Source organism: Chiloscyllium punctatum, chromosome 32, assembly GCF_047496795.1.
Source record: "Chiloscyllium punctatum isolate Juve2018m chromosome 32, sChiPun1.3, whole genome shotgun sequence".
NCBI classification, from domain to species: Eukaryota; Metazoa; Chordata; class Chondrichthyes; order Orectolobiformes; family Hemiscylliidae; genus Chiloscyllium; species Chiloscyllium punctatum.
Genome location: NC_092770.1, coordinates 39,198,460 through 39,217,820, shown reverse-complemented (window position 1 = coordinate 39,217,820; position 19,361 = coordinate 39,198,460). Strand labels below are relative to the sequence as shown.

The 19,361-nt window shown below is 40.5% G+C and overlaps 1 protein-coding gene across 6 annotated transcripts in view; it reads right to left on the bottom strand.

Moving 5' to 3' along the window:
- Positions 1 to 4,736: 4,736 nt before the first annotated feature.
- LOC140458071 (cyclin-dependent kinase inhibitor 1-like) overlaps positions 4,737 to 19,361 on the bottom strand; it is a 94,333-nt gene continuing 79,708 nt past the window's right edge. For all 6 annotated transcript variants that reach the window (XM_072552118.1, XM_072552119.1, XM_072552117.1 and 3 more), the window contains one exon: positions 4,737 to 6,058. In XM_072552118.1, coding sequence (XP_072408219.1) covers positions 6,000 to 6,058 — 59 coding nt within the window. In that variant the 3' untranslated portion in view covers positions 4,737 to 5,999. The remainder of the gene's footprint in view (positions 6,059 to 19,361) is intronic.

Below are 19,361 nucleotides of genomic sequence, written 5' to 3'. Positions count from 1 at the left end.
TTCGCATCAAATGTGAGACACCTGTCAAAATGACAATCAACTAACCTTTTTGCTGAATGCTCATCTCTTGGAGTAATAGGAGAATTAATCTTTTCACTCACTGCTCCATGAAGCCAGGCCTTCAGCTCCATGCAAAACACAGTACAGATGACTGACTTATAATGAAGGCATTCAGACAATTCTTGAGTAGCTGTTACTTGCATAATTCAATGCTTATTATTACACGGACATAAATACTGATGCAATATCCCTTCCTGCTTAAACGAGGAGCACTTTTTAAATTTCCATCATCCAGGTCCTCTAAAAGTAAAGCTTCAGGTTGTAGCCTTTCCTATTATCTCTTCAACCTGGCCCTACTGGGTGAGTGAAAATGGTGAAGGTATCAGAGATTGGAAAGGAGTGTTGTGGGATATCCAATGTGAGAGACATAAACCTCATTACTCTGTAATTCTGCCTATTAACTACAAAATGAAGGCACCTCTATGTTTCATTTGTGTTCATGCCTTGGGAGCTTCAAATTCTACTCTGCACATTTGATAGCCTGGCTTAAGTTCCTCCAAAAAAGGTCTGTACAAATTTCTCAGATAATTTTGCCATGCTTTGAATTTGTTTATCAGTGGCAGACACATTTCACTTACTTCAGCTGTCACCTGTGAGAACTACCGTTTCATGAACATGAAAGAAACAATGATAAAAAATAGCACTGTACATTTTCTGCATTCCACTGTAACAATTGTGGGAAATGTAGGATAATTGAATTTTGTTCTGCAAGGTCACCAGTGGGACACAAATTACCATCATGAAAACAAGCTTTGAATGTTCCCTTGACAGTGCTGCACTGTGTTTATCAAAGGTGAGAATTGCCAAAGGCTGAAAGGTCTAAAAACGTTTAGTGTATAGAATCATGTCGCTATAGCATTGTCAATAATTTGCAGTCAATTTAAATATCTTAGTTTTCCCTTAGTTTACCTTCTATTACTGTCAAGCCTATGGATTATTTGTACAAAATCACCGATATGATCTCAGCATTTCAACAGTCAGTGCAGTTACTGCATGTAATAAAGGATAAAATCCATAGTAACAAGTGAACATGATCTCACTGGATTATGAATATGATAAAGCATTTTGGTAGTACTTTGCAAACTATTTTTCAATGTGACCCCAGTTAATTCAACAGTAGCTTCTCAAGAGCGATTATGGATGAGTGATAGACGTTGGAAGTGAAGCCCACATCTGATGAATGAATATACAGTATTTAAAAAAGTGAAATTAACATGACACCACCAAAAACAAGACCATAACAGATTAAACCTGTATATTTCAGATGAAACTTTAAACCTCAAGTTGTGTTTCTTCATAAATATATTATTTTATGCACTCATTCAGTTCTCAACCAGAATTTCCATATTCCATGGTGAGAGAAGAGGGAGGGAAACTAATAGGGCCATCAACGTTGTTATAATTAGCACCTTTCCTACTTCTTGTGATGCATTCTATCTATGCCTCAGAGGCATGATTCCCAGACCCCCCCCCAGAACCTCAGTCTGCCCTCTCTCCAGATCCCTGCTCTGACCCCCTTCAACCCAGTTCCCTCCTCAGTCCTTATCCTCCTCTATCCTACCTTCTCCAGAGACAGTACTTGCTCATCTTTCCAGCCAGAACTGGGCCTCTTCCGCAGGGTATGTGGGGGATCGGAACTCAGGCCTGGAGTTTCAGGATGTGTCGCTCCTTCCCCTCCCTTCGCACTGGTCCTGGGTGGAGGTTGAGACCTTAGCTGGCAGGACCTTCCTTCCCTGGGCTGCAGCCATTCCCTGCTGCAGCAACACGGCCTCAGGACTCACACTGGGGTCAGGGCGGCAGGAGGGACTTCACATGAAAGCAGCAGGAGAAGCCCCGGGAGTGTAACCTAAACCTCCCCCAAAACAAAACCCAAAGAACTGCGGCTGATGGAAATTGAGAAAACAGAAATAGCTGCAGAAACTCAGCAGATCTGGCAACATTTGTGGAAAGAGAAAACAGAATTAATGGTTCAGGTCCAGTGAACCTTCTTCAGAATGTCAGCCTTCTTCAGATCTGATGGGTTACTGGACCCAAAACACGAATTCAGTTTTCTCTCTTCACAGATGTTGCCGGACATGCAGGCCAGGCTGAGGTTAGAGAAAACATGGAAAGGTGGAATTCTACCAAATAGTACATTTCCCATCCCTAGTTTATTGAATACTCACTCAGGATTTTCCTGTATAGTTGCTGCACAATCCCGACTCACCCTCAGTAGCAAAATAATGAATTACTTTGAAACTGCATGAAAACATGCAACTGTCTTTTTATTTGTACTGTGAGATATTACGTACTGGAGATTTTTCTATGCAAGTTAAAATATCATGACGGTTTAGTGGCTTATCCATAGAACTACTGTAATCCATCATCAATCCTGCCACCCAGTGACAATAAGCCAGTTAATTACAACTGGAGATGAGAAAACCACTGAGGGTGCTCACTCCCACTCAGTATTCAGAGTAGGGTTAGGTTCAGATGTAATGAGACTATCTAAAAGTTATAAAATCTTCAATGGCTCACTGATATTCATTGTAACTCATTCTTAAAGGAATTACTATTTAATCAAAGTATCAAAGAGCTACAGCTCGCAATGGAACAATAGCCAGGTATAAATAAATATTTTTAGGTCGTGATGAAAATTTGAGGAGGCTTTTTTTTAAAGCTATGGTTTCTCTGACAGATGAATAACGAATAAATACCAGGAGTATAAACCATCGATCAAACAAAAGTTTCCTTTGTTTTGTGCCTACGTTCCATATTAAGAAATGATTTGATTGCAAAATGCATTCGAGTCAGTCCATTGTTTCACCAACTCCAGTAACACTGACAATATAAATGACCATGATGAACTGAGTCTAGTCCTGCTGACTTAGATCTCACTTAGGGGAAAACACCTACATCATATTAATACTCAGCTACCTGACCAGATGGTGGGTTGAAAATTCCTTCATTAGCATACTCTGGGAAAAGACACATGGCAGCTCTAATTTTTTAGATATTAGAATAACCAAATGAACATAATATGAAGTCTGCATTCATTAATTATAACAAACACAATAAAAGGCATGTTTAACAAATCAGGCCATCAATCAGGATGACAAGCAGCAAGGGCTGTCTGAGTAACTGAAAAGAAGGCTGCCATTCCTCTCACTGCAGATGTCTATATAAGTTACATACCCAAACAATGGGGAGCAAATATTAGTCCAACCAAAAATGACATAAGTTAAACATCCACAAGCTGCACACCTTTTCAAATAAATGGGTCTCTGCAATTTTTGAGATTTGTAGCTCAGGTTGAGGTTCAGGTTGTAATTTTGCTCGCTGAGCTAGAAGGTTTGTTTTCAGACATTTCATCACCATGCTTGGTAACATCTTCAGTGAGCCTCCAGTGAAGCACTGGTGTTCTCTCCTGCTTTCTATTTCTGTGGCTTCATCTGTTACAGTGGGTGAAATCATTTCTGCTTCTTTTTCTCAGAGGTTGGCAAATGGGGTCCAAATCGATGTGTTTATTGATGGAGTTCCGGTTTGAATGCAAGGCCTCTAAGAGACTCCCGTGCATGTCTCTGTTTAGTCTGTCCTTGGATGGATGTGTTGTCCCAGTCGAAGTGGTGTCCTTCTTCATTTGTGTGTAATGTTACTCGTGATAGCTGGTCTTTTCTTTTCTTGGCTAGTTGGTGCTTCTGTATCCTGGTGACTAGTTTCCTGCCTGTCTGTCTGATGTAGTGTCTGTTTCAGTCCTTGTAGGATATTTTGTATATGACATTCATTTTGCTGGCTGTTGGTACAAGGTCCTTTACGTTCATCAGTAGCTGTTTCAGTGTGTTGGTAGGCATGTGGGCTACCATGATGTCAAGGGTCGCAGTAATCTGGTAGTCATCTCTGAGATGTGTTTGATTATGGTAGTGTGGCTAGAGTCTCTGGGCATTTGTATCTTGTTTGGGTTTGTTGTTTAAGAATTGGTGGACTGTGCTTACCAGATATCCATTGTTCTTGAATACACTGTGTAAGTATTTTTCTTCTGCTGCTCATAGTTCCTGTTAAACAACAAACCCAAACAAGATGACACAAAAGGCCCAGAGACTTGAGTCACACTAAGACATCTTGGAGGTGACTATCAGACTACTCCGACCCCTTGGCATCATGTAGCCCACAAACCTCCCAACACACTGAAATAGCAACAGACGAACCTAAAGGATCCTGTACCAACAGCCAGCAAAACAAATGTCATATACAAAATATCCTACAAAGATTGCAGCAAATACTACAATGGACAGGCATGAAACTAGCCACCAGGATACACGAGTACCAACTAGCCATCAAAAAAACAAGACCAGTTATCACTAGTATCCTTACACACAGGTGAAGGAGGACAACACTTCAACCAGGACAACACATCCATCCTAGGTCAGGCTAAGCAAAGACATGCACGGGGATTCCTAGAAACCTGGCATTCATACTGGAACTCCATCAATGAACACATTGATTTGGACACCATTTACCAACCTCTAGAAAAAGAACTGGAAATAATATCACCCACTGTAACACAAAAAGAAAGTGGAACAGAACACCAGCGCTTCACCAGAGGCTCACTGATGATGTTACCTAGCATGATGATGAAACCTCTGAGAACAAACCTACCAGCTCAGCCAGCAAATGTATAACCTAAATCGGTTTCCACTCATGACACAAAATGGGAGTTGGGTTTCCACAGGCTAAGGCTGTAAAGTTGATGTGAAATAAGAAAGTAATTGCAAATTCTGATATTAAACATTTTCTAAGAGACTCCACAATTCTTTGCTTAATTTCGTCATCTTAGCTCCTGCAAAAACACTAATTTTCTTTAGCTGAGCAAAGCAAAAACATTTCAACAAAAAAGGAAATGGATAATGCCTCTGCTGATAGCAAAACGGGGCAAATCAGATCTCATGATTTTCTATTTGTACCTTTGTCTGGCTTATAATTAACACAGTAAAATCTTCTTGGCATCTATCTCAAAGCAGTCTGCACATTTGAACAGTATAGATGAACAGGACAAGAGAAATCTAAACATGGGATAAATCAATAACCTTCAATCGAAATTCAAACAAATTACATTTACAACAAAAAATCTGAGAGTTTGGACTCCTAACAATTCTGGGCAAGCTAACCACCCAACCACATTTCATGCTCTAGTGAAGCATGACACTTTTTCCAATTTCTCGAGTTCATGGTACGTGCAATCTAGTGAACAGTCTACAGATTTTCATTTCTGAACCAACAGGCTTCATGATTATCTGAGGGAGGTCTCCTAATTTCATTTTCAATATAAAAGGAGTTATTGGGAGTTATTGATCCTTAGCTAACATTATGATATTTGTGATTTGATCACAGTGTTGACAATGTCAACTTTTCAATCCCTTAACTCACTGTAGCTGGGCAATACTCTGTTTATTTTAAGGTAAAGACTAACTCAAAGACTACAAAAGAAGACTTTTCAAAATAATAGAAGAAAATTCAGAATATATACCAATAATCACTGAGGAAACAGCTACTAAAATTCATTTTGCACACAAAGTCATCATAGAGTAGAAAATGTGGAAATCATTCCGTGACACAAACAGCAAGATGCAAGAGCTCAGTCAATTGTTTTTCTTCTGCAAGTTTTAGACTTTGTTTTTAGCAACCAAAAGAAGTCCAGAAAAATACAATCCAACGTCCAAATAAAATGAGCTGTTCAATGATAGAAGTCTCAGTCTATTGTTCAAGTATTGTTTTGTTTAGAATGATTTGTAACCAAATTGTAACTCATTTTCACATTCAATTTGTAAATAATCTGTAACTGAATGAAAAGATTTGAATATAAAATACTCTCATAATATATTTTCTTCATGAACCTAAGGCAGTTTTACTTCAAATGACGTGCAGTCCCTTGAAACCATCTCTAGATCTTCTATTCAGTAACACTACTTTCTTCTGCTGTGGTGGATTGGGCCTGTACACCTCTTCTTTGTTGAATAGTAATCTATGGGAGAAAGAGACAGATTGAGCAGAAAAAAAGACAACTTCACAATCACGTATGACATATAATAACTGTTCAGAAGGTCCTTTACTGTTAAGAAGCAATTATTATGCCAAGTTTAACAACCTTATTGAAAAATAAATAAATGCACCATCCTGTATGGATGACAAGTCCCACAGCAGCTGTGCTGCCTGGTGATGTTGTCAGTGAGGAGCTGTTGCTGTCAATCTGGACTTGTCGATAAGCTTAAACCTGCACAAATAATCTATCCAACAGTGAGAGTTTGATATCAAGGGGGTCACAGCCAGTAAATGACTGCATGTGATTAGGGGATGGCGAAAGGTCCATGGCTTTCTCGTCAGTCGCCAAAGCAGCTCCTCTTGTTACTTTTGTTCTGCTGTGGACCAAGTGCACATCAGGACAGGAAAGTAGTAAGATCAGATTGTTGTAGTCATGCAAGAAATATACACATCAGGAGGAGTAGCCCTTTAAGCCTGCTCTGACATGCACCAAAATCATGGTTAATCTGATTGTAATCTCATGGAGAATCTTTCAGTTTAACAAAAATCCAATTACCTCTGCCTTAAGAGGTTCTGTTTCCAACATCTTTCCAAGAGGTGTTCTAAAGGTTCTCAGCCATTTGGGAGAATCTTTTTGTCTAATATGTTTTAAATGGGCAACCCCCGATTTTTAAACAGCGATCCCTCATTCTCATCACTCTTCGGAAAACCCCTTCCATAGCTCTCTTGTGAAAACTCAGACAATACATAACTTACATGCAGAGGCTTGGACTAATAATCCAATAATGCAATATCATTAAAACCCATCTAATTCATTGACTTTTTTTTGCTTACCCAGAATAGCCTCCATACAACTCCAGAACCCAGAACTCAGACTCTTTACTGTCTTTGGAAACGATCTAGAAAGCACTGAGAAAGGAGTGAAACAGTTCTCTCATCAGCACCTTCAAGCGCAATTAGAGATAAAACCATAGAATCCCTACAGTACTGGAGAGGCCATTTGGTCCACTGAGTCTGTGCTGACTCTCCAAAGAGCATGCCACTGAAAACCATCCCCCCCAACCCTAGCTCTGTATCTATACAGTTACCATAGCTAAACTACCTAGCTTGCGTGTCACCGGACACTTTGGGCTGTGGGCGGAATCCGCAGCACCTGGCAGAAACCCACGCAGACACAAGGAGAATGTGTAAACTCCATACAGACAGGCAGTAACCCAAGGCTAGAAGTGACCCTGGTTCTCGGGTGCTGGGAGGTAGCAATCCTTACCACTGTGCCACTGTAGTCTGGTCAGCGAAACTCACGTTTTGTGAATGCTTTTGAAAAAAATGTTCGACCCTCATAAGCAACAACCTCTACCACCTCCTAGTTTCTCCAAACTGGGAGTGAAGGTAGCTACAATTAGGACCATTGGTTCAATTCTTCTCTAATCCAGTCCAAAGGAAGTAATTTTATTTTAAAACAGTTTCACTCATTAAAATACCAATGTGCTGTATAAATTGGCGAGCAATTAGAAAATAAAACCTTCATATAATTTTAACAGTTAAATGTAAATGCTTTTGCTACTTAGAATACATTATACGCTCCCTGCCGCTAGAGGTAGCTGATAAGCTATTTAAGTAGACAGCCTCAGGCTGATCACATTTTTTGGTTGGGCAACAAAATACAATGCTCATTGATGGCAACATGCTGTTATGCTGTGACACAGTGGAAAGTCATGACTGTGAGCTATTTCCTGACATACTGAGTTCTTATTACAGTTGTGTCTACAGAACAGCTGGCTGCTCAGTATAGCAGACGCCAGATAATTTCCCAGGATATGGATAAATACATGAGGGAACATCATCCATGGGCTAGTTGGCACATTATCCAATGACTCAATAGGTGATATACATGCTGCAATACAGCTTCCTTCCTGAACTTTGATATTTGAAGTTCCTAAACAAGATACTATTGTAATAAATTGGAATCTACTCAGTTTTATACATTTGCAAGATGTGTGCATGGTAACATTCAGAGTCCAACACTAATTCCCCTTGAGGATGCCATCTTTTTTTTCTTCTATCTATGGGGGAATAGTTACACCCCAAGTGCATGTTGTTTGTTTTTAAATGAACCTTGTCAGGGATATTCTGACAGATCCTTTGAACCCAGGTTTCCTGGATCAGATGTACAAATATTACTCTACTAAGTGTGTTAGCTTGGAGGGAAACTTGCATGAGCTGGTGTTCCCATATAGCTATTGCCCTGTCGTTCTAGGTGTTGGAAGACACATGCATGGAAAGTTTTTTTGGTGAGCAGTTGCAGAGCATCTTGTAGATGGTACACACTGCTATTACAAGGAGTAAATATTCAAGGAGGTGACTGAGATGCCAATCAAGTCAGGCTGCTTTCTCCTGGATGCTATCATTGTTTTGCGAATGTCGCTGGGTTACCATCCAGGTATGTGGACAGAATACCACCACACTCTTGATCTGTGCCTCGTAGATGGTGGCTTTAGTCACAAGGCAAGTTACCTGCTGTAGAATTCACAGCCTCTGGCCTCAGTATGTGACTGGTCCAGTTCCATTTCTGGTCATTAGTAATCACAGGATATTAACAGTGTTATAGCAATAGTAGTGTTATTGATCGTCAAGGGAAGATTAGGTTCTCTTTTGTTGCAGATGGACAGTATCTGGCATTATGTGTCACGAATGCTATTTCCACCTATAAGTTAAGGCGAGAAGTTGTTTAGGTCTGGCTGCACATGGACACAGACTGGTTCTGTACCTGAGGATTCATAAATGGTGCTGAACATTGTGCAGTTAGTGAACATTCTGACCTTATCATTGGCAGTGGTGGGGGGAAGAGAGGAGATGACATCTGTTGATGATTGCCCTAGGACACTAGGAGCTCCAGCAATGTTGTCCCAGGACAGAGTTGATTGATGTCAAATAACCACAACTATCTTTCTTTATGCTAGTTGTACACCAACCAGAGGAGGATTTTCTCCATGATTCACAATAACTCCAGGTTTCATGGGGCTTCTCAATGCCACACTTAGTGAAATGCTGCTTTGATGTCAAGGACATATAATCTCACTTCAAAAAAATCATTCACGGGAGAGGACATCACTGGTTAGACGTTTATTGGCCAGATGAGAGTTAAGAGTCACTCACATTGTCTGGGGTCACAGGTAGACCAGATGAGGTATGTTTCCTTCCCTAAAAGGACAGTAGTGAACCAGTTGGGTTTTTCTGACAATTGACAATAGTTTCATGGCCATCATTAGACTCTTCGAGATTTTTATTGAATTCAAATTCCACTGCCTGCCATGGTGGGATTTGAACACAGGTCCCCAGAACATTGGCTCACATCTGAAGAAGAGTCACCAGACTTGAAATGTTAACACAGCTTTCTCCCCACAGATGCTGAGGGGAGACCTGAGTTTTGCCAGCAACTTCTGCTTTTGTTTCATTACCTGGGTTTCTAGATTAACAGTATGGCAAAAATAGCAATAGGCCACCATCTCCCCATAAGCCTTACCTCACCTTGGGAGTTCAGCTCTTTTGTACGTGTTTACAGGTTATCATGAAGTCAGGGTTGAGGAACACCGGCAAACTCCAAACTGAATTTTTTTAACAGGTCATTGCTGATTCCTTTTTAGCAGTTTGGTATAATCATTTGCTAGGTGATAACGGAGGGCTTTCAAGAGTCAACTATACTGCTATGGTCTGGAGGCCAGGTCAGACAAAGATTTCACTTTGTAAAAGGCATCAGTAATTCAGGTGCGTGCTTTATAATAATTGACAACCATTTCTGAGACGAGCTTTCAGTTCCAGACTGGTTGCTTGTGTCCTCTAGACCTCTGGATTACTAGTTCAGTGACATTATCATTAAACCTCCACCATCGACCAAAGTATTTATAAATTGAGAAGCGATTTTCTATTTGCTTAGTAATACTACTCAATGTTTATAACTGTTCACTTTTCTACATACCTTTAATATTGGAGCTTTCAAATTAAAATTGTGGACTATGTGATATTGTAAGCAAACTCCATAAAGTGGATGAGAGTTGGCCTCAGTAAACGTATTTTCATTATTCACTCATGGTGTGTGGGTGTCACTGTCTGGCCAGCATTTAGTGAGAAGGGGATGGTGAGCTGCCTTCTTCAACTGCTGCAGCCCATGTGCTGTTGGTAGATTCACCATGTCCTTAGGGAAGGAATTCCAGGATTTTGACCCAGGGACCCAGAAGAAATGGCAATATAGTGTATTTAGAAGTCAGGATGCTGAGTGGCTTGGAGGGGAACTTGGCAGGTAGTGGTGTTCCCATGTACTTGCTGCAGTCGTGCTCCTAGATGGAAGTGGTCATGGGTTTGGAAGGTACTGTCTCAGGATCTTTGGCAATTTTCTGCTGTGCATCTTGTAGATTTAAACACTATTGCTACATCCTTGTCTCTGGCACCAGGAAGGTAGGCAAGATACAAAGCCTGGAGTCATACTTCATGCTATAGAAACACACGTCTGATTCCCCAGTTATGGAATCCCCTCTCATTACTGTGCTTCCATTCTTCTTTCTCCCCTACTGCTGCCAAAATTAGGCAAGACACCCTTGGTGGCATTGACTTGTCTCTGGCTGTACTGCTGAGGAACTATCAACTTCACTAATTTCCAAAATGAAATTCCAATTGACAAGAACCGGGAATGGATTCAGGAGTCTCCTGCACTGCATGCCTGATTCTCCTAGATTTCCTCACTACCTAGATGTTTCTAATGTTTGGTGGAACACCATTTCCCTATACATGCTATCCACATGGTCCCCTGTGTTGCAGATGCACAGCAGCAACTCTAGTCGCTGCTCAAATTCCAAAACCCAGAGCTCAAACTTGTGTAGCTGGTTAAACTGAGGCACACCACATATCAGTGACGTCACATTTACTTCAGGAAGTACATTTCACCTGTCCCCACAGACTTGCTATCCCATAACTCTGAAAACTACTCTTACCCTTGATATAAAATCTCATCAGTAACAACTCTGTGCGGCACGGTGGCACAGTGGGCAGCACGGTGGCACAGTGGTTAGCACTGTTGCCTCACAGTGCCAGAGACCCGGGTTCAATTCCCGCCTGTGTGGAGTTTGCACGTTCTCCCCTTGTCTGCGTGGGTTTCCTGCGGGTGCTCCGGTTTCCTCCCACAGTCCAAAAATGTGCAGGTTAGGTGAATTGGCCATGCTAAATTGCCCGTAGTGTTAGGTGAAGGGGTAAATGTAGGGGAATGGTTCTGGGTGGGTTGCTCTTTGGAGGGTCAGTGTGGACTTGTTGGGCCGAAGGGCTTGTATCCACACTGTAAGTAATCTAAAAAACTTTATTTTCCTTGGGTATTACTATTTTATTTCGATTTCATTTAATTTTAACCTTTTTGTCACGCTCTTTTCTGTAATCCAACGAACTCCTTTTTGACAAATGATAACTTTTTAGTGTTAAGCTGTTTAGACTGACTCCTTAACAGCAGCTTCTCACCAACTAATAACCTTACAGATCCCACTTGGCCTTTTCACCCCTCCACATAGCCTCTCTCAGTAGTGTTTTGAATGAAGCCATACCCCTATAACTGAGCTTGTTTGTTTTTGCTGCCCCCTCTCATTGTGCTGTGTTCAGAATGAAGCTAAAGATCTAACATCTCACGGTCTCTTCAGATTTTTAATTGTAGAGCTTTTGTTGCTCCTGATTTTACTGGATATTTTCTCATCTATTAAAACTTATCACCTGCAGTTCACTGTACCTTTGACATCGCATTGTTATTTTATTGTGGAAGTTAGTAGGCAGGAAAATTCCTCTATCCTTCATTACAAGATTTTTTAAAATTAGATCCTCCAGTTTGGCTTGAACTAAGTTTTGATTGAAGTGCAGTATTGTTGCTTGCTAAGAAATAAAAATATTTGTTGTGACTGACTACCAGAAATCTCTCAAATGTCTGTAAATCTTCTGCTCTAAACAAGCTTCACTTCAATGAAACGTTAAGTCAACTCAACTCATCTTGGAAACTTCAGTCTACTTTGTAGCACTCTTGCAATGTTCAAAGTTGCAATATTTTTCATCTGTGAGCTGCATGAATGCAGTTGAAGAGTGAGATATCATCTTTTCAAATCTTTAGGGGACATCTAAGACAATAACCTTTATTTTAATGTGCTCACAAAAAAGCTTGCCCAGATAGAATGGTTCACTAGCGACTGCTTGTGGGCCAGCTATCAATTTTCTTTCCTATTTATAATCAAAAAATTGAGTTGTTATATTTGACATATTTCTCCCTGTACAATAGAACAATGTAACATGTTATCTGTACGTGTAATACTGCTACCTGTGAAAGTGAAGTAAAAGTCACTACAGTCCTAAAGTCTCCGAGAGAGCATTGTTGGTGAACTTGGGAGTTACCACGTCTCAGGTGAGGGGTGAGGTTGCGATGGCATGATCTTCACAATTACCTCAGTTGGTAAGGAAATTGCAACCATGATATTGGTACCACACTGCATCGCAAACCCGATGCCCAACCAATTAAGTTGATGCTACCTGTACGTCAAACACTGCTGTGTACAGGTACACGTAATACAGCAACCTGTAGAAACACTTCTACCATTTGGTTAATTTCTTCACAAATATAATTCAACTTTGTGCTAAAGATTTACATTAAGATTACCAGTCAAGCTGTTCATTATTTCCAATTATTTAATGTTTAATTGAAAAGCATTTTTGAAATAACTGGTCCACTTGGGATAATATATCAATACTCTTCCAGTGTTAACATCATGAGTTAATGTTGCAGTGTAGTTATTGTGCTTCATCTGAAGGGAATCCTAAATACTTCAAACATTAATATTTGCACCATAAAACAGAATGTTTCAATGCAGTTGAAATCAAAAACAACAGCGAGGCTTGAAAAGGCACTGATGTGCCTAAATTTAAAAAGTATTTAAGGAAGATGATGATTATGCAGGAGTTCAGATAAATGAAGGCTCTGGAGCTTTGATTCAACGGTTCTCACCTGCCTGACTGGGCTATTTTCTATCACCATCTTTCTATATCTACTAAGTGAAGGCATTTAGTTAGTCTTCATGTTTAAAAAATCCTCTTGTAACATGTTGAGCTTGGAATGTTCTTCTGGCTATGGAATAATAGTAATCTTGGATGTAGACATACAAGTATAAAACAAACTGATGAATTTAATATCAGTTATTTTGAAGAATCCCAGTCTAGAAATGAAATCTGGAGACATTTCATTGCTCATATTGTCAAATAAAAGAAGGTACAAAACAATCATTGCTTCATATTCATAAAGCAGGGTTCTAATAATTCTTGCACATTCGAGTAGCTACATTATAGCAATCATTCTCTTGGTGCCCAATTACTGGTGAATGTTGCAGGCTAGATTTGGCAATGGTGGGATAATGTAAAGGTTTCAACATTCAGCATCATGATTTAATGTGGCTCAGATCTTCCCTTGTGGTGGAGAAGATCCATACTGGTACAACCTGTTTGTAAATAATAGGACTTGGTTGGAACCATTTAGCTTTCCTACATTTCAGAAGTTCAGAACTATGGAGAATTTCACTGCTTTCAATGTGAAAGAATGTAATTAACAATGCTGCAAAAGCAGTCAGTAAATGCAATGCCAATAACCTCAAGTTACTTGAGGTCCACATTATTATGCACATCATAAATCCTCTGTGCAGAGTGCAAAACTATTTTATAATTGCTGTAGTCTGGGGGTGGCGAAGAGCAGATATAGACCTGATACACAGTTTGCAAAGTCATGATTCAGAGATGATCACATGATTCAGGCAGTCAATCAGTACATTATCAGGATGGACTGGATGTGAATCTATGTTCTAATCAGCTAATCAAGGATAATGAGTGAAATCAAAACTAAATCTTTTAAAAGCTCCATGAACATTTATACCTAGCATTTAACCAGAATTAATTCCATTACTGAAAAGCATTTTAAAAACTTTGGGATCTTTTATTTTAGCATTTTAATAATTTAGCTGAACGTTTGCCAGGTGTTTAAGGCAAACCTAATTTGCAATGACCTTTTCAAATGTTAGGTAAGGGGTCGATGTAGATGTAGGGGTATGGGTGGGTACGCTTCGGCGGGGCGGTGTGGACTTGTTGGGCCGAAGGGCCTGTTTCCACACTGTAAGTAATCTAAAAAAAAATAGATGTTTTGTAATTATAAAGGAAGCTTTCCCAATGAACTCGACCGCGAGCACACTAGGAGGTGAGCGCAGTCACAGCTGTTAATGGCCTTAGCTCACCAGTGAAGGAGAAGTTACAGTACTGCAGAAAGATTGTCTTTGTTTACAACGACCGAGCAGAAACCTGGCAGCATTACTTCTGACACTGTAGTGTTGGAAGTGCTGCTTTAAATTTACAAAGAAATGCTATCCTATTTGGGCCTGAAAGCCACTGATTAGTTAAATGGACAGGAGGCAGCTGCACAGTGTCTGCTGACACTTAATGAATTAAAGAATTAATGCCCACTTGGGAGAAAGGCAAACAGAAAGAAGAGTCACAGAAGAAGCAGGTGTATAGTCAGGTAGGTGGGTGTTGCACCATTTGATAGATAATTAATTCCAGGAATGGGCACATCCTACCATTATACATCATTTTGTTATGAAAACTCACATGTTACCCCACCCAACACTCCCCAGATAAGAATTATACCAAGTTGTCTCTCTGGCCAAGTTAAACTGTCATATTCACATTTCTTTCCTGCTTTCGAAGTTTTTCTCCAACAAACCCAACAAATGTGGTCTGTGTCAAAAGAGAAATAAAAGGATTAACAGCTCTTCCTGATCACACATGGCGGGAAAAATTTCCTTTTAATGACCCACCCCTTCCTGAACTGATGAAGGCACATATGCAGGACAAGAGTGAAGAGCTAAAATTACATTTGTCACATGTGGCCACGGTCAACAGGACTTGGCCCTTGTCTTGATGCCCCTAGTCCAATTCCCATCAGAGTTAAAACTGGATGTAAGGACTCTATTTTAAAGCTTTTCTGCATCCATTCATTACATAACCCATGGTGTCTTGTTATTTTAATCCAGAGCATTCACTTTTTACTTTGCAAGCTGTAAATTAAACTTTTATCTCTAGAACAATCTTCCATAAATTATTAATAAATTGTAACTGTTTACATTCAGCTTTACTAATTGCATTTCAATGATCAGATTAGAACCAGAGATGGAAGATCTATTTACATCTATATACACACACCAGTCTCAAAGCACCAGACAAGTACTCCCAGTGGTGCCTGTGCATGAACCCCAAATGTGGTGGTAGGAAACACAGTCCAACAACAACGGCCTCTCTCACATAAATATGTCCAGCATTGAGGCACTAACTACTCAGAACCAGCTCCACTGGGCAGAACAGTATACTACCTCATCAAGTGGATATGCTACCTCCCCCAAAACACAGGTACATTTAGATTTTATTTTAAATTTATAAAGACTTTAAGTCATGCTTTGAATATTATATGAATGGAAATTAGATCTGAAAATTTGAAGGTGTAAAACCTGCTCCGACATCTCCCCCCTCACCTCCATCCAAGACCCCAGAGGATCCTTCCAAATCTGGCTGACATCTTCCTGCACCACCACACACATCATCTACTGTGTCCATTGATCTCGATGTGGTCTCCTCTACATTGGGAAGACAGGATGCCAATGTTTGGAATGTTTTAGAGAACATCTCTGGGATACACGCACTAAACAACTACCACAACCCACTGCCCGGTGGCCAAACACTTCAACTCTCCTCCCACTCCGCCAAAGACATGCATGTCCTGTGCCTCCTCCACTGCCAACTCTTTGCCACCCAACGACTGAAGGAAGCACACCTCACCTTCCGTCTTGGGATCCTCCAACCACACAGAATCAATGCTGATCTCACCAGTTTCTTCATCTCCCCTCCCGACACCTTATCCCAGATCCAACACTCCAATTCGACACCACTCTCTTGAACTGTCCAACCTGTCCATCTTCCTTCCCACCTATCCGCTCCACCCTCCACTCTGACCTATTACCATCACCGCGCCCCCCACCTTCATTCATCTATCGCATTCCGAGCTACCCTCCTCCCAGCCCCACCCCACATTCATTTATCTCTTTGCGCAGTTGGAACTCTCCTCCCACCCCATTCCTGATGAAAAGCTTATGTTCAAAATGTTGATTCTCCTGCTCCTTAGATGTTGCCTGACCAGCTGCGCTTTTCCAGCACCACACTTTTTGACTCTGATCTCCTGCATCTGCAGTCCTCACTTTCTCCCGTCCAATTTTCTCTTTCAATCATTTTTATAATCCGAGGTAAACAGCAAGTTGATAAGTTACAAGTACCAGCTTAGAGTCAAGTAACTGACATTTACCAAAAAGGAAGTTTCTGTGATTTTTGCCACATTTTTGAGTGTTGAGGTCAGGACACACTGCTACCTAACTGCAATGTGACTTTCCAGCGATGGATAAGGTTTACAGGTTTACAAGTCGCAGGACTCAAGTGACTGGAAAGCAAATTAGCAACATGAATGAATGAAGGTTTAACTCCTGCCCAGCAAATAGTTTCCCCATCTTCTTTCTCTTCCCATACAGTTTCCTTTTCACCAATATTCACTCTATCCCCTTTTCCTCCTGATTCTTCCATCATCCCATTTGTTACACTAATCCTCTCCATTTCCATTATCCACCTCCCCCCATCTACTTCCTCCAATCCTCACTTGTGACCCAACCATAAATACTTAATTGGTCTAAAAATAGTCTATTTCTTTTAAATGACATACAAACTGGAAACAATTTGTATATATCAGGAGGAAGTCAATATCAGTCTAAAAGTCATGGAGATGCAGCAGTCTGTGGGAACTAACTAGAGCCAATACCTTAAATGCACAGAAGCAAGAGCTGAGTTCAGAGGGAGAAAGGAGCACAGCAGACAGTTAAGGGAAATAAGGTGAGAACCAAATGGAGTAGAGTAGAGTAGCTTTTATTTGCCATTCCTACCATACACAACTGATACAGTAAAAACGAGACAGTGTTCCTCCAGTACCGAGGGTGCTACATGGGCAGCAGAAACTATACAATTGTACACAGCACAAAGTGCATAAGAAGTGCAAAACACACAAGTTTCAGTGTAACAGTAGAATGATGAATGATAGACATTTTTCTAGCAGCAATACAAAAGAATTTCAGATGGGAAAGAGTCTGATCGTACTATGTTAAGAAGCCTGATGATCTGGGGGAAGAAACTGTTGCATAGTCTGACCGTGAGAGACTGTATGCTCCGGTACCTTCTGCCAGATGGCAGGAGGGAGAAGTGTTTGAGTGAGGGGTGTGTGGGGTCTTCCACAATGCTCTTAGCCTTATAGACGCAGCGTGTGGAATGCATGGCTGGAATGGAGGGAAGAGAAACCCTGATGATCCTCTCAGTTGTCCTCACTATTTGTTGTAGGGTCTTATGATCCAAGACGGTACAATTCCTGAGCCAAATGGTGATGCAGCGCTTCAGGATTCTCTAAATGAACCCTCTGTAGAATGTGGTGAGGATGGAGAGTTGGGAGGTGAATTTTCCTTGGGCTTTCTTGGCTATGGAACTGGTGCAGAGGGACCAGGTGAGATTCTATGCCAGGTGTACACCAAGAAATTTGGTGCTCTTCACAATCTCCATGGGGGAGCTGTCGATGTCCAGCGGACTGACAAAGAATAAATGAGACAAAGTCAACAATAGAAGAAGCAGGCCCAGTGTAGGCCATTGACAGTGAGGGGCCTCAGCAAAAGCAATCAAAAAATTTGAGTGTTCGTTAACTTACCTTTCAAGATATGAAATTGGGCCCAAAAGTGTCATCTAGCTGGGGAAGTAGCAGACAACAGTGACATCTACCTCAGAAATGAAGTAATGCAGAAAACTCAAAATAATAAAATCACAAAATGTGACAGAAATAGGATAAAAACACAGTTTATGTTGGGTGTGCGTGCTGAGAGCAGGAGGTAGTCTGTGTGGTATTGCAAAGGCAGTAAGTAAAACACTCAGATTGTTTTTCAATACGTTTGCACCTCCTGCAGGTTTTCCAAGGGGCTGAGAGAGGTGATCTGTCCAGAAGCAGTAGGAAATGAACTGAAGGGCTAATTAAGCAACTTACAGCAACATTCTGCTGATATTTCAATTTTCTCAGTATTCCATGAGCTCCACGCTGTGTGACCATCTTGGTGACTGAGCAGGAGGCTGCATGGGAGAACTGAGCAGTGAGAGTTCAAGATCTTTTGCCTTTCAAGGTTAGAACAAGACAACTCTGATATCTTCTGCTGGTAGAAGTATGCAATTGCATGATGAGCTGTAGAGACTGAAGTTCCCAATAGAGCTGGGGATAATACACTCAGAGCCATTCCCATCTGATTGATCAGGCCTCTCAACATTTCTACTTTTTCCTATATTCCTTCAGCAGCACAACTGCTGCACAGAAAGAATGAAGGCTGCGTGCAGTAGGAAGGGTCTCTGAGTCAATATCCCACCTCCTCCTAATTGGACAACAATTCTTTGAGATGGACTATTATATGGCCACTTTACAGAAGATTGAAACTATAATTGTTCCTGTTGTGCAAAGTCCAAATTAAGAAAATTCCGCCAATTTTTTTAAGTCACTAACCTGAAATGTTAACTTTGTCCACAGATGCAGTATCTCCAGTTTCTTTTCTCAAATTTCCAACATCTTTGTTATTTTGTTTAACTATTGATGTTTGGAATAATTTTTTTTAAAAAGTCTTGAAAATAGTCGAATTGAATGTAGTCATTGAGAAGTGGTTTAAAAATTCAGCACCTTTAAAGTCAAAAATTCAGAACTTATTGTTCTATGGTGTGATATAACTTAATGTAACTTTTGGAGTTGAGGTTTAAAAATTGTAGATGAATGTTGATTACTTTGCCTTCTAAAAAAAAACAAGCTCAGAAAGGCCTTCCGCAGCAGTGACCCAAAACAACATTGCTCAGAAAGCAAGATGTTGCAGGTCTTGTGGAGTTAATAGAAAGTTGTTTATGTTATGTGGTAGGTAGAGTAAAAATGGAAGGCCATTAGCTTGTATTCAGTCAAGATTAATCAATGATTGTTTTCTTAATTGTAATCAGAGATTGAATGTTTTTATGGTAGTTCAGAGGAGACCTGACTGGGCTAAAAGAAAAGGCTAGTTATCTCTCCTTAAAAAGTACAGGACAGTTCAGGGAAAACACAGTCAGCTCAGTTGAAAGGTTTAGTTTGTGCAACTTATAAA